This window comes from Nuphar pumila, chromosome 12 (assembly GCF_984573655.1).
Source record: "Nuphar pumila chromosome 12, dmNupPumi1.hap1.1, whole genome shotgun sequence".
NCBI classification, from domain to species: domain Eukaryota; kingdom Viridiplantae; phylum Streptophyta; class Magnoliopsida; order Nymphaeales; family Nymphaeaceae; genus Nuphar; species Nuphar pumila.
Genome location: NC_143260.1, coordinates 786,202 through 802,037, shown reverse-complemented (window position 1 = coordinate 802,037; position 15,836 = coordinate 786,202). Strand labels below are relative to the sequence as shown.

Genomic DNA, 15,836 nt, shown 5'->3' with positions numbered 1-15,836 from the left:
TTTCTTGTCTTGCGAATTATAGTCATTGCTAACCTACACAACACATAAATTTAATCACAAAAGATTATAGAAATTGAACCCTTCATAAGTACATATCATTGTAAATCATAAATCGCTGTTGCATTATATGTATAAATCGTGGTTGCTTTAAATGTATAAATCATGAATCATAAATCGGTTAAATCGCTACTACTTAAAACATATAAATTGTTGTTGCATCGAATAAATCGCTATTGCATTAAATATATAAATCATTGTTAAATTAAAACTTACAAATCATTGTAGAAATTTAGACCTAATAAGTACATATCGTTGTAATATTTGGCCTTCATAAGAACAAATCGTGCTAACTATTTTTTGATGCCTAGAAGGTGGATAGGTACAAATAGATTTATTTCAGTATAAAAATAGTTGTTATTTAGCATGAATAGTATAACCAGTTGTAAGATTTAGCATTCAGATTTACATAATGAAAATTGATTTATTTACATAATGAAACCTTACACAAAACTCACCCAAAGGACACAAGTTTTGCTAATCCAACAGTGGAGGAGAAACACCTATAAGGTAAATGCAGCTGATGGTGGCAACGGTGCTCCGACTACGCTCCAACGATAGCAGATGACGAAAAGGGGTGCTCTGGCGGCAGGAAACGATGTCAAAAGTTGTGTCATCAAAGGGAGCTCCTGTTACAGCAGATGGTGCATCGTCAAAGGGTGAGCCAGAACGTTTAGGGCGATATATTACGATGAGCTCTTGTTAAAGCAGAATCGTTTACTCCTTAGGGCAAAAACGATGATGATTTTAAGCCTTTCTCTCTTTTGGTGGGATGACATTTTTGTCCTTTACTCGAAATGTCATTTTATGACGCTAATGGCAGGAAAGGGTAATTAAGTCTTTGCAAACAAACCGGGCTCTGATGCTAAGTGATGTTGACACACACGGGGAAACACGCCCCACATGCTTACATACGTGGCGCTCATTAAGACCCGAGAACACGCACCTGCGTGTTCTTGGGGGGGGGGACATATAACCTGCTTCGGCGGCCTGTCGTGACCTAGTCAAGCTTGGTGGCTGGAGCCCACCTAGCTTGGCTAGGTACAGGTTTTACAACAAATCATTAAGCTGAGGAATTGACTGAAGAAGTAAGAACACATTGCTTTTCTGGTGCTTCGTTATCGCTATTTCTTTATATGGCAGGTTTGTAATTTTATCTGTTATTTTTTTTTAAAGAACTCTGTTATTTGTTTTTCGTTAGTATGGGATGCACTCATGGTTGTCAATTCTATTCAGAAATGTTAGAGATCGTCTGGACAGCTACTTAAACAGTTGGGAATTGTGAAACTAACCCAAAGTACGCATTATTATCAATATTTCCGTTACTATTATTAGAAAGACATGAACAAGTTCTTTGGGACGTGGTTTTAACTTGTTCAAAGCAGTTTAGCTTATTCAGAACAAAGCTTCAGCCAGCCACATCAGGCTTTTACCTGTGCAAACTGATCTTCCTTTATTAGAGATGCAAGGACCCTTAAATGAACCTTACGAGCACCCAAGAAACATGGAGCAGGGTTACACATATTGCAAAATGCATTTAGCAGCACTTACAACATACATACCATGACACATTCACAAGATCTGTTGAACGAAAAAATAAATATGAGTCTCTAAGCACAAAACAAGAATGTTTGTTCCATTTTATTTCCATGGCAATGCATGGCGATGAGCTTGGAGAAGGGGACGAACTGTAAGGCAAATCCATCATCCTCTCAACTCACAACAGTGCAACTTTGTCCATGCTTGTACAGTTGCTAAGCATGCATGAAAAACATTGCAACAGTGAACTTACTGCAAAAAATGACTTCATCTCGGCTATTTGCCAAGATGATTGATTTACCAACACAAGGGGATCAAGAAAAGCTGGACGGGGCAACTCGGTTGAAGAAAGAGAAGGCTGAGTATGGTACCTCCATGGAGAAGTAGGTGTAAGGAAGGGACCCCCAAGGGCAAAGACGCCTGCTGGAGAATCTGCACCAATTATTGCTTCACAAAAAGAAAAGTAGCCAAAATTATTGGGTTTTCTCTTTCTGGATGTACTAGAAGTCCAGAACATGATAACCTTGGCTTTGCTTGATTTGTAGCAATCACAGCAAAAGAGGGGCAGAGAAGAATATTTCATAGCCAGAATTTTAAACTATAAATTACTGATTTTATTGACATAGTACCTCATTCTAACAATATAATGTTTGATGGCTTAAACTGTTTGTTGTTGTACGTATCAAAAGATGAAGTACATATTGCACAAGATTGGAAGTTTTTTCATTGCATTCGTTAGGTCTGATTGGCATCGCAACAAGAATCTCTTAAGCTGGCACATTCGTAGTAGCCTTGCTCCTTGCACGATAATAAAGCAAATATTCTTGCATATTTACACAAGAAAATATCATCCATTCACATATACCTCGATGCCTCCAACTAATCGATATGAAAGACAGTAAGAAAGTGGGAGGCTGCTTTATGCTAGGAGATAGGAACAACTAGATTGTTGACTAGAGAATAAGTACCATTTTAGAGCTCCAAGATAGATTCCCGCACAGTCCTATATATCTAGCACCTTATAAGGAATGAGAACTACCACGCAAACAATGGATAGTAAAAAATCTAAGCTGGGCGTACTTTCTGGTAAGGGCGTCCCGACCCCATACCAAATCCTATAGGGTCCGTGTATGTATGGTGATAAATAAGAAGACTCTAATAAGACTCGGGTTCGGACCCAAATGTCTGATTAATACATAGAGCGGGGTATAGTTTGTGAAATTTTATACCAGACACGAGCTCAACCCGTGTTCCAATTAAGACCCACAATTTTTCAATGTAAAAATAATAAAAAATATTATTTTATCAGGCATGGCCCGAGTCTGGTTTATATAGTTTTTATCGGGTTCGGGTATGATTTCTCTTACGGTGAATCTGATTAGACTCGGATTCAGACCCGATACCATACCCAAAAATTGAGGCCAGGTCTGGTTCCACCTGAGTACGAACCAAACCCGACCCGTTGACACTCTTACTTTCCGGTGAGCAAGGGGGGACCTCAACTGGAGGTGAGCAGCCAATGTGCGGTTGGTGTTCTCTTGGACCATCCAAAAAAAAACACTCAACGCTTGGCAAAAATTTTGGTGGGCATGATATTGTTTCTACAGTATGAGTAGCGCAAAAGACGCAATGATAAAAAGCAAAGGTGTTATGATCATGTCCCTTTTTCTCTCCAAGATAGGCAGGCTGTACTTACTCGAGAGTGGATTTTACTTCACGGAATAGGGGCCAACCTTTTGCGCCTATTTGCAAAAGTGGGCCTTGCTTTTCTGAAATTCATGATATGGGCCACAGATTTCCTGCAAACTGTCAAATACAGACATTAAGTTAATGGCTATCAACCCTAGGAGCGTCATGTTTTTGGGTTGTCCATACTGTGAATTGAAAAATACTCATTTATCCTCATAAAAAAAAAAGTAAATGTTTTGAACATTTGATTATGAAGGCTATTATTTGTAATTTGATTTGAGATTTAACCAGAGTTAATGAAGAATAATAAAATACAAATAGGTCTCCGTTTGGCAGTTTGCACAAAATCAGAGGACCATTTCAGGAAATTCAGAAATGTGAGGCATGTTTTTAGAATTAGAGGCTAATGATAGGATCCTAATGGAATTTTCCTTTTATTTGTACTTTAATTCGCGTTAGTCTGTATGCTCCATTCATAGTTGCAATCTACCACAGACACACGTCTTATCATTTTATACAATCATTAGTGATAATGAACTAAATTAGCAACTTCAAAACCAGTTTGGATTATTAACATAAGACCAAACAAAAGAAAACTTAATCATAGCATATTGTCATCGACCAGCAACCTCCAGAGAGAGAGAGAGATTGAGCGTGTCTCGATGTTGTATTCACTTATTTTAAATGATGTTCCGGAACAATGAAGGGACCAAAAAGGAAAGAAGTAAACAGGGACACACCAAAGCTGTCACCTTGGCAAACCACAATAATATATGGTTGTTGGACACCTAAAACCTGAACATCCTTTTCCAAAAAGGGAATCATCCTCTCCTCTCCACACACAAGTTTTAAGAGCAATTCGTTGCTTCCTGTGGATGGAGACCATTTAACTGTCTTAACCATGTTCCCAGGTATCTTAGTACCCAATATCATGGGCAGAGGCAGCCACAGGCCCACAGCGAGAAACTATAGTACATGACCTTAGAAGCAACCAAGGCTCTGTTTGGGAGCTGTAGTTGGGAGCGGTGACGGGGATTCACCAAATACCAAGCGTCTCCATTGATTGGAGTCACCGCTTTGGGAGGGAAGACGCAGATAAGAGCAGAGTTGGGAGGGGACATGATCATCGATAAATGGGTGGATTTCAAAAAATGTCTGCATGAGGATGTTGCCAAATCCACCAATTTCATCATTGTTGTCATCACCGCTCCCAACAGCGGCTCCCAAACGGAGCCCGAGTGGGACCGATCCCAAGTTATTTGATTTTTTTTTTTTGAAAGTTTAGCTGGGGTTAGGCGGACCCCTACCAGAACAACAGCCGCCCCATGTGGCAGAGGGATTCGATCCTGAGCCTTCAGCTTGACACAGGTAGGGATGACAGTGGACCGGGGACAACGGGCCCCCACCCTGCCTCGCCCCATTTAGACCGGGGATGAAAGGCATGAAGCGGGCATGAAGGTTAAAATCTATCCCCGTGCGGGGATGGACTTACGCTTTCCCCCACCCCGCCCCCGCCCCGCCCCCAATCCTTCAAGTGATGACTATGAATAAGTACCCAAGCATACAACACAGGACAACGAGGAGGTATATGCGCGTTCCTTTCCCTTTCTAAAAAAGTGTGCCTGGGCAACTTTCTATTTTATGAATCGATCTCATTCTTCTTCCTCTTACGTCCAGTCAATAGAATTTATCCCTCCTTCCCTCTTATTAACTATAAAAAATAATCATATTCTTTGATCTCTTGGTTGCAATAAAATCCAGAAGAATTTCAGAGATCTTTCAATATCGAACTCGAATTTGTGCCAATCACCTATTAAACGTCTACAGAACCACCAAGACCATATTCAGCATTAGTTCAATATATCTGTCATGGTCGGTGGGTCAGAGGAATCTTCGTTGTATGGATGGTTTCAATATTTCTTCGAATGTGTAACAAATTCAATCATTCCAATGCTAAGAAGTTCGGGCTACTTTTTTTGAGATGCCCCATGATGGTTTCCCCATGAAAAGTAAACACGAGTTCGTGCAATTCAGAAGATTCTAAGCCCACGAAACGACGCATTCTTTGGGTCAAGAAATTCCTTCTTTTGGTATTGGATTCCTGCTTTATGCCCTGGGACCACGCAAAAACTTGCTAGTTTTCTTTTGGATCAATTAGTGAACTTATTACAGGTATAAGTTTGTTCTGAATGTTATGGTGAACGTCTCAAGCAAAATATAGAAAGCCAGGAGTACACAGAAAGATAATCATTCAAAGAAGTTAAAAGGCGTACTGCAGATACTAGAGAGGACATGCTCACTTTTTGAGTCACTGTGAAGATCGCAATGGGGTCTGGGTGTTTTGCTTGTTCTTCTTGAGATTCTATTCCCCCCCCCCCCCCCCCCCCCCCCAAGTGTGATAGCCTTTAAATGCAAGCCCCGGCCACAATTCAGCAACAAGAAGGGCACTCTAAGAGCCCGGAAAGAGCACAAAGGTGAATGAGAGGAAGATGGAAAAGTGAGATTTGAGAAAGCCACCTGTTTGAAGAAACAAGATACCTATAGAAGAGAGAAACTCCACACAAGAGCGACAGAGCATCTCACAGAAGTTGCACCGTTTAAACAAAAAGAGGAAAAGGAAATAGGTACACCCCACCAAACAGAGCCACAGATCTACAATTTCCCTTTTTTTCTATTAAGATGCACTTTATAATTGCAATTAAACCAACTGAGTTACAGCAGGGACTGACAGGAAATGTACCATGAAAGCAAGAACAGCTTCGCTTCTTGTGGAGTAACTATTCCTCCCAAACGGCCCTTGCTTATGAACAGTGCAAAATTTCAAGGGGACACGGGGTTGGTCCTGTCAACAGATGCAAAACCAAGATTGAAATGGTCACTGGAGCTACATGAGCGTTTTGTGGAAGCAGTGACTCAACTTGGAGGAGCCGAGAGTGAGTATGCTAGTTCTTAGAATTCATAACTTCAGTTCTTGCAAGGATAGGCTCAAGTTGAGCCAGGCTGACAACCAAATCACCCATGTGGCCACAACTAAAAACTCTGAATGCATCGCCGAATTAATTCGTCCAAGTATTTTGTTCTACATACCATACTAGTAGAGCATGCAAACAGTGCACTTTCATAGGCGCTTATCTGACTAACAACAAGGTTTGTTGCAGAGGCTACTCCCAAAGCAGTAATGAGAATTATGGGCATCCCTGGGCTCACCTTATATCACCTCAAGAGCCATCTTCAGGTATCAACAAATTTCATGCCCCTGTAATAATACAAGAAGGTCCCCCACCAGTTTGGCACCAATTAAAAGAAGTTTCTTTTTGTTGCAGAAGTACAGGCTGAGTAAGCATCTACCAACACACGCTAACAACATGAAGAATGGTAAGCAGAAATTCAGGTTGAAAACTCCGCATGAGAAAAACTTGAGCGCATTTCTGATTATCGGACACATTTTCCATTCAGGGATGCCCATAGGTTGTATAACAATGGATAAGACGCCTGAGGTTTTTGGATCGTATACCAGCACCATGGAATCAGGAGGATCACATGCAAACAAGTAAGCACAGAAAATAAATTTTTTTGACATTCTAGAATTGTGGTAAATTTATACCTATTAACCATAATTTCCTTGTGTCAGGAGTTTCCAAATTGGTGAAGCACTTCAAATGCAAATTGAGGTCCAACGAAGGCTGCATGAGCAACTGGAGGTAAACTGATAAATAGGACAATAAGACACTGCTTTTTATTTTTTTCACTTTAAAGCATATGATGATATGCCTAATGTCTTATGAAATGGTTCAAATGCAAATAAATGAATTGTCAATGAAGCTTCTTTTTTTTTTTGTTTCTCTCTAATTCCCTGAGCACATCATAAACCAAGATTTTACCTTTTGATATTCAAAAAATGCAAGTGGAAACTAGTAACCATTCAGCAACAATGATTCTTCAATCATCCTGAAGTTTACAAGGTTTCAAACCACAGAACTACCTCCACCACTCTAAAATTATTAAAAAATCACTCGTTATATGCCATGTATGTAACACTCCTAATTTTTCCAAAATAATACAGCAAAAACTAGAATGGTTTTTTGGAACAGCAAGTGGAAGACCAACAAAATCTTGGAGGAAACAGCAAGTGTGGATGTCAAATATTTCCCAAGAATTCAGGTTTTATGTCTACATAGGAAAGAATGTAGAAACAACTCATAAAGCTGACCACATGTAGGTGGAATAAAGATTAACGATGATGGTGATGATGACAGTGACAACACTAGAATAGTTTGTAAATAATCATTGCTGAACAAAGCATAGTATTTTACTGCTTTTAAAAGACTGTAAATTCATATTATGAAAATCCTCAAGACTTGTTTTAAAGGAAAAAATTCACTTTCCACTGTTCAATTCAAGAAAGTTCGAACTTCCAAACATGTTAGCATTTTACTCAAACCAGAGACATCTATGCACCTGTAAAATGACCAAAAAAATAATGGGATATAGTAGTTGATAATTTAGAAAGTAGTGGATAAAATTTTCATAATCTTTTATTTCTCATTGAATCAGGTGCAAAGACACCTGCAACTCCGGATAGAGGCACAAGGCAAATATTTGCAATATGTACTTCAGAAAGCACAGGAAACTCTTGCACAGCAGAATCTAGGGTCTGCAGGACTAGAAGCAGCCAGGGCTCAACTGTCAGAGCTGGTTTCTGAAGTGTCTAACGAGTGTCTGAATTCTGCATTCTCTGGGTCAAAAGAAGTGGCAGGTTTCGGCATGCAACAGATTCAAATGTCCCAACTAGCAGACTGTTCAGCAGATAGCTGCTTAACATCATGTGAAGGACCACAAAAGGAGGAGATACAAACAGTCAGCATGAGTTTAAGAGCTTCACATGGAAATGCACCATCTGAGCAAAGAGAAAACAGAGAGGACCTAAGCCTTCGACAGGATGGCATTTCCTGGGGCAAATGCCTGAGCAAGAAGAAATCATCACCTTCAACAGAAAAGAATCCAGAATGCAGATTATTCCCGATACAAAGAAACATGAGTGAATTATCCATGAGCCTGATAGTTCAAGGAGAAAAAGAAACTGGGAGTGGTACCTATGCTGAGGCAAGACAGAATGAAAAAGGCATGGAAACAACCTTCAGTGGACAATCACCCTGCAAAAGAATGGCTCTTCGAGAAGAGAAGGAAGAACAGATTTGCAGTCATGCGACGTTTCAGAGGGCTTCTAAATTGGATCTAAATGCAAGTATCGAAAATTCTGCTGGTCCAAACTGCAGAAAGTTTGATCTGAATGGTTTGACATGCAACTAATTGGAAACCAAGAAACAGCTATTATAATCAAAGAATCATTCTGTTAACTTAGCATTTTAAGCCCATTTATGTGAGATCTAGTTTCAGTTTTGTCCCTTAGAGTGTCTTGATTAACTAGCATAGATTAGAAGTCAGGGATTACAAAAGAGGCAAGAGCTGCATAATGGCATAAAATCTGAACCGGAGAAAGCAGCATTGTAAACAGCGGAAAATGGCATTAAAACAAGAAAATAATGGGCTGAATGCAATTTGTTATCGAATTCATGATGAAACAATGATGCAAAGCTTTCAAAAGTTACAAGCGACACTCACTTTATATGGTATCAAACAACAAAATTGGTTTTCACTTTTACAAGGTTTTATCTAGTTAGAACTTTGTTGCTCAGAACAATGACCATTGTGGACACACTGTGCACAGTTTGACACATGACACCAACATCAACAACCTATTCCAAAGAACAGAAAGCAAAACATCACAGACAGATTAATCATATTTTTTATCTAGAGATAGAAGTTACGATGTAATCGGGGTTGCATCAATGCTAAGATACTGGAGGCAGCAACGAAGGCATAGGCAGTGGAATATACATCTTAGTTATAAACTTATGCCAAAATAATAATAATAATAATAAAAAAAAAAAAATCTTAGAGATGTACGCACAAAGCATTGATTTATTGGCTACTTAAAAATGAAGGATAAAAGGAAAGACAAGCATGGCATGGTGCAAGGACCCAGGCAGGTTGTACTAATTGCACTTTCCTCAGATAATGCAATTGAGACTTTCATGACATCACCAAGATCCATCACATCTTAGATGACTCAACTGTGACCCATGCGACTACTGTCAAATGTCAAAATTGGTTCTGAAATGGTCGCCATAGTGAAGAAGCATATGACTCAATTGGGCCTTCCTCAATTCTGCTGAACCGTTCAAGACTTATGGCCAATCTATGTCATCTATGCAGAATCAACTTTTTCATTGTCATACACTATGTTACCTGGGTACTCATTGCAACACCGACATGGACATGTAACTTCCTCATACTTGAGCTTTAGAGTCTCCAAGTATTCTTTGTACATGCAGTTCATTGAGTGTTCAAGTTTTCTCAAGTTTATTCTAAGTCACACTCTGGTACCTGGGCACTCATTCCGACACTGGCGACATCTAAAGTTCTGCATCCTTCAGCTTTAGCTCTTGTTGTGTCAAAGTATTCTTCGCAGAGTATTCAGTTTTCCTCAAGTTTATTTTAGTGTTAGTTTGCTGGAACTGGACAAATCTTGTTCTAAGACCTACAGTTTGACTCATGTTTCGACAGGCTGCAAGTGGAAAGCAATTCAGTACAACCAAACTATGAAATGGAAAACTTTGCAGAACATCAACCAATGATCTGCAGAAATTTGCATTTAATGAAACTTGGACCATTCTCAAGATTGTTTAGGACCTTGTCTGGAACTCTTATGCTAAAACTTGCATCCAATCTCCAGAAATTACTTTCTCAGATCAAAAAACTGTGGTAATATATGGCTTTGTTTGCATTAATACGAAAATTGCTTTATGCAAAGATACTCCTAGATTAAATTTTGCAATCTCTGATCATCGAAAATAGGCAATGGAAAGAAGCTAATGCAAGTGCTTGTTCTTTATTCAGAAATTGAAAACTCTACCAGCTTAGACTTTCTTTTCCTTTCTTTCTCTGTCCAGCCACCACTAGTACATTTTGGTTTATGCAATTTTGACATTTATTTTTGCATCCAGCATACGCAGAAAGATCTTCCAGTCCTATTCCAGATTACATAACTATGGTGCCGGCATCATTCTTCAAATGTTAGAAGGCAAACTGTCATAGACTCATAATTATAAATTTTACTTAATTCAAAGCTAAGGGTGGATATGAATTATAAAATTCAAGAAATCATCTCAATTATTTGCATTAATTATGATCATCATCTTTTTCCATGAGAATTGTCTAAACAAAATTGACAAAAAATTGCCCTTGGACTAACAACAAACAGTATATTAATTAATCAAAAGTAATTAATAAAAAAACTTACCACCAAAGGGAACTTCTTCATGTTGTTTAGATTGTCTAGGAGTTTGACTTTAACCTAACAAATCATGTCCTAGCGTCTAACAACTAACAACTAACAACAACGGAAAGTATCAACACATTCTAGATAACCACGAAAGCTCATACTTCAAATATGGAGTGTTTGAGATGGATAATAAATTGGGATAGTATATGCTGTACTATAACTACTATTTTAGAATCATTGATTTTTTTTTGTGTCTCACTAGCTTAGCAAGTAGGAGCTAAAATTTGAAATATCTAAAGTTTCAATATGATCCAAAAAAGAATCATAAATAAGATATTCATGAACTAATTTAGAGTGATCTTACATACTGCACTGTTAACTCAAGGTTCAAATTTAATGAAAGAATGATCGACTTGCTTTTTGGTGAGCCTCCTGAATTATTATGCTTAAAGTCTAATCCACATGGGCAATCTAATCTGGATGGACACTGCTAATAATCATGGAGAAGGATGAGGATTTGAAAGATGATACCAGTCACAAATTCTGGTTCTCTAGTCGTTGTACTTATGGCAGTGGATAGGGCACACTGAATATCGGAATAAAATCAGAAAGGCACAGATGACTTGAACTTGACATGGAGATCTCATTCCCACAATTTGTAGGTAAGGATTCAATGGCGGTTATATAGCATTTTAGGTTCGACTTCTGAGCAAGCCGGGACTATGCACAGTGGTATGAGTCAGGTGCACAATGGCATTTGTGGAGTTGGATAAGACGATCCAAAGAAAAGATTCAAGTAGGTTTCACAGAAAACACTATAAAGCAGTTTGGCTGATGTTTTCAGCATGAACGAGACCTGGCACTCAAGAACCTATCTGTTGCCAGAAAGTGATACCAAGAAACAGGAGAGCATACTACGAAAAAAATTATTATGACCTTTCATTTTATATGCTGTGAAAATCACGAAACCTGAAAAAACATCTTAATGTTGGATAAAGAGGAAAAGGAATCAACACGAACCCAAACATATCAGCCAAGAGTTCCTGAAATCAGAAAATTCATCCACACAAAAAACTATGCGTGAGAACCAGATGACAGCATAAGTGTTAGGTATAGTATTCTTGTTATTACTGTATCATATATGTTGACAAGGTCCAGACTTCCCCCTGCAGCAGCCCCTAGGGAATATTATAAGTTGCTTATTTAATTAAAAAGAGGTCATTCACATAGCACTAAAGTATAAAAGTAGAGAACTAGAAACAAGAGGCCATGAAGAAAACTCTAGTTCAGAAGCTGAACAGCATCCATTGATGGCAGACTGGGACTTTGATACCATCCTCCAGAAACTCCCATAAAAAACTGCACAAACCTTCTGGCTTCTCCAAGAAAGCTTGCAGAGTCTTCAACTGATCCAAGCAAAGGATGCTACTCCATTCACCTCTGTCACAATTTGACTGCTCTACCTTTTGACTTTACGAAGTTTCTTTGGACCCCATACCTCCATCCTGCCTGCAGGGCACCCACAAGGTGCTCGAAAAATAAGAACCGCTCTACCATTAAGAGGCGCCATCCTCTTCAGTTCTGCTTCGAGCTCCTTATGATCCTGACCCAACTGCAAAGGTCCAGCCTCAATGGCATCTTTAGGTACTGGCGGTAGGTACTTCACACATTCTTCCGATTCAAGCTGGATATCAAACTCAACTGCCTTGCGAAGACCCTTACAGTATGGCTTCCCACATTTCCTAGCTTTGTGATGCAAGATCTCCCAGGTAGCAATCACAGTGATGAACATTACAATTGCACCAGCCACATAAGCAACAGGGGCTTGGTACATGACTTCGACGATAAGCACCATAGCCGCTGGAAGAATCTCAGCAGCCTCTCGGCAGATGAATCTGAAATACGGCAGCACGAGCACTCCAAGAGCGCCCAGCACAAGAAGCAAGATGATGATATCCACAGCAGCAAAAGGAGACTGGTCGCACAGAGGATGGGACAGAGGGTTCAGGGATCCGCCTGGCTTCCTGTTCCTGGAGTTATGATTGCCGTTGCGATGGTGACTGCTATGGTCACTCATGGATAAAGAATTCGCCATGTTCCTGTGTTGCTCGAAAGCCTTGCAGAACTCGATTAAGCTGCGGCAGTCCACCATCGATAATTCTGGCATGTGGGCCGTCAGAATGAAGCTCCCTGGCCGTCGTCACCGTGACCTTCACACAATCCAAACGAATCAGAGCCCTCCAGAGTCGAGGAATCGCAAGAAAGGCCCAGCCTTGTGGCTGACATACTGTTTTTCTAAAAGTTAAACGAAAACAAAAGACCTTCCACGGGGAAAGGAATCGTAGACGAGCGATCGGCCTTATAAAAATTCCACTCTTTGTGAATACGGAAAACTTGGTCAGTTACCAATCTAGAGCGGAAAAGAGCCAGTCTCTCCAGTGGAGATTAATGAGTGCGCGTATCCAAAATCCAAGAAGTTTTCGCATGAAACCTCATCGGGAGGGCAAAAGTCAAACAAATACTCACTCAAACGCTTACTACTCCTATGCTCGATTCCATCAACACACTTTTAAGCTCCAGTATCACAAATTGACGACGACGACGACGATCGATCTCCCTGATCTCGATCGCAGATCCTCAATTCAAAGAGGCTTCCAACAACCAAAACTAGATCTAAAATCACGGAATTTGATCGGTTTTCACAGCTTAGGGCATGCGAAGACCGATACCCTAACACTTGTTCACAGATCCACGGATCTGGGCCGATTAAAAAAAATAAGAAGAGTTGAGAACATAACAAAATTTTCGCGAAGACAAGAGAGCCGCTCTTTCCGAACCGGCGCCCATCCAAACACTTACGAGGTACAACATCGCCCAAAAATTTTCTGCAATATTTTTTCGACATCTATCTAAGAAATTAACGATCGCGATGTTTCTGAGCGTAGGATTCGACGGAGAGACAAAAGAAGAAATCGAAGGAGAAGACGGAGACGAAAGAGGAGATGGGGGGTGCACCTGAATTGAGGACTGTGAAGAGTTCCAGAGACGTCTCGATATCGATTTCTCCACTCGCCTCCACACCCGATCGGAATCGAAAGGACTCTCTCTCTCTCTCTGCCGCCGGAGAGGCACAAACAGAAATGCAGAATCACGAAAATCGATATCGGATCCGAGATTTTTTTTTTCGTGGAAATAAATGGGAACGAAGGGAAAAACAAAAACGCCCGCGTCGGTCAATTTCATTCCGCAGCAGCAAAATCCCACAATCTCACGCCATCTGGGCGCATCACCTTGCACCCAACCGCCCCGTTCTTTAACTTTATCTCTAATTACTTAGTTAGCCCTGTTGTTCACCATGAGGACCGATCTGGCACTCCATCAAATCGACAGATATCGGAGAGTATTTAGGCTTTAGTGTTTCATTTATAAATGCCTCGTTATTTTTTAGCAAGCCTATTTCTTTCAATGAGCTAGTGCCACGCGATGATCTTTTCTCACCCCCCAAGTCAACTCATCACTCGCCTTCCAATCGCGAAAGCTTATAGTCAGAGTGCAAGAAAGAATAGATGAAGAAGAATTGCAATTACAAGAAGCAATCACAACGAGGATGAACAAAAGAAAGCTCAACACATTTGATTCATTCATAATTTTGCCTACAGGTATTTACAGTTCAAGTATACGGGTTACCTTTTCAGGGTATTGATTAACTTAAACCGAGCGGCTTACATTAGACTCAACAAAAGCAAAACAGACTTTAGACGCAACTTTACAACATAAGTCACAAGAAAACATGTTTTCTCCTTCAAATCATGCATTGTTCTCGCACTACAAGAAAAATGCAGATTAGCGACAGACGCTATCCGTCGTTAATCCATCGCTATTATGTTTAGCGACAGATTAGCGATGAATTAATGACAGAAATTGGCCGTCGCATAATCCTGATATCTAAAATAGAGACAAAATTTATTTGTCGCCAATCCATCACTAATTAACAATGGATTAGCGACAGATAATGTCTATCGCTAATCCGTCGCTAAATAAGGACTGATCTGGTTTTACGAAGGAATATATTTCGTCGCTAATCCATCACTAAAATTTAACAACGAATATGTATCCGTCGCTAATGTTCGTCGCCAATTTGAGTGAGGGATTAGTGACGGATTAAATTCTATCGCAAAACATTGACTGATTTAAATTGACGATGGATATTAGCGACTGATAATATTCGTCGCTAATTTGTCATAAATTTTTTTAAAAAAAAATCATTTTTTTTTAAATATAAATATCAAGAAAATTTTGTTGTTATACAATTTATATAACCTATGTATAAAAAATAAAGTACACATAAAAAATATATATACAAAGCAGGTGAAATAAATTTAACACAAGTTATAAGTTACAGTACAGTCCTTGCCAAGTTCTAATTAGTTACAAGTACGTGAAACACATTAAACAAATGAATCTAATTTTTGCCAAGATTTAGAGCATCATCCTCTTCATTGTCTCGATCTGCCCCTTCATCCATGCCTCCATCAGCTCCTCTACGATGATCATCTCCAGCATCCTACAAGAGAACCGAAATGTTAGTATTGATAAACAAAATATAATGAAATAAATTATATGCAATGCACCTAGTCTAATGCAATCAAAGTAAATGGTTGAATGACACATAGACTAGAAATAAAGTGAAGGACAATAACAGAATTCAGATATGTGTTCTAAGACTGACAAAAAAAAATCATAATGATTCAATCATGCAGATATGTGTTCTACGGTTGTCAAAAATATGTCACAGTGATTCACGCATGCATATAATGTTTATAAGACTGTCAAATAAATGTGTTATGTATCACAATCATGCATATATGTTTTATAAGGCAGTTAAAAAACTTTCATAGTGATGAAATCATGCTTATATATGTTCTAAAGTTGTCAAAAAACTTTTATAGTGATTCAATCATGCATATATGTATTTTAAGGCAGTAAAAAAATTTTATAGTGATTCAATCATGCATATATGTGTTCTAAGGTAGTAAAACAATTTCAGTGATAAAATCATGCTTATATGTGTTCTAAGGTTGTCAAAAAACTTTCATAGTGATTCAATCATGCTTATATGTGTTCTAAGGTTGTCAAAAAACTTTTATAGTGATTCAATCATGCATATATGTGTTCTAAGGTTGTCAAAAACTTTCATATTGATTCA

At 39.1% G+C, this 15,836-nt stretch overlaps 2 protein-coding genes across 4 annotated transcripts; one reads left to right on the top strand and one right to left on the bottom strand.

Moving 5' to 3' along the window:
• The first annotated feature begins 5,708 nt into the window (after positions 1-5,708).
• Positions 5,709-8,664, top strand: LOC149819570 (myb-related protein 2-like). Of its 3 annotated transcripts, none has more exons than XM_089983920.1 (6): positions 5,709-5,909; positions 6,007-6,218; positions 6,444-6,520; positions 6,609-6,835; positions 6,917-6,986; positions 7,840-8,664. In XM_089983920.1, exons 2-6 carry the CDS (start codon positions 6,020-6,022, stop codon positions 8,593-8,595), a joined length of 1,329 nt encoding a protein of 442 aa, XP_089840046.1. In that variant the 5' UTR covers positions 5,709-5,909; positions 6,007-6,019; the 3' UTR covers positions 8,596-8,664. The 3 variants fall into 3 exon arrangements, with proteins under 3 accessions (XP_089840046.1, XP_089840047.1, XP_089840045.1); XM_089983921.1 differs by lacking the exon at positions 5,709-5,909 and having other exon boundaries at positions 5,990-6,218; positions 6,609-6,660; positions 6,742-6,835; XM_089983919.1 differs by lacking the exon at positions 5,709-5,909 and having other exon boundaries at positions 5,990-6,218.
• Positions 8,665-11,725: 3,061 nt separating this feature from the next.
• On the bottom strand, positions 11,726-13,714 carry LOC149819569 (uncharacterized). The gene is made up of 2 exons (XM_089983918.1): positions 13,646-13,714; positions 11,726-12,840 (listed from the first exon to the last, which is right to left on the bottom strand). The coding sequence occupies exon 2, from the start codon at positions 12,795-12,797 to the stop codon at positions 12,090-12,092; it is 708 nt and encodes a 235-aa protein (XP_089840044.1). The 5' UTR covers positions 12,798-12,840; positions 13,646-13,714; the 3' UTR covers positions 11,726-12,089.
• Positions 13,715-15,836: the final 2,122 nt, after the last annotated feature.

What these genes read in the sequence shown, in the direction of transcription:
- LOC149819570 (XM_089983920.1), top strand. Translation starts at nt 6,020, where the DNA reads ATGTACCATGAAAGCAAGAACAGCTTCGCTTCTTGTGGAGTAACTATT. An exon ending in TCAACTTGGAGGAGCCGAGA is followed by an intron (nt 6,219 to 6,443) that starts GTGAGTATGCTA and finishes GGTTTGTTGCAG; the next exon opens with AGGCTACTCCCAAAGCAGTA. An exon ending in GGAGGATCACATGCAAACAA is followed by an intron (nt 6,836 to 6,916) that starts GTAAGCACAGAA and finishes TCCTTGTGTCAG; the next exon opens with GAGTTTCCAAATTGGTGAAG.
- LOC149819569 (XM_089983918.1), bottom strand. Translation starts at nt 12,797, where the DNA reads ATGCCAGAATTATCGATGGTGGACTGCCGCAGCTTAATCGAGTTCTGC.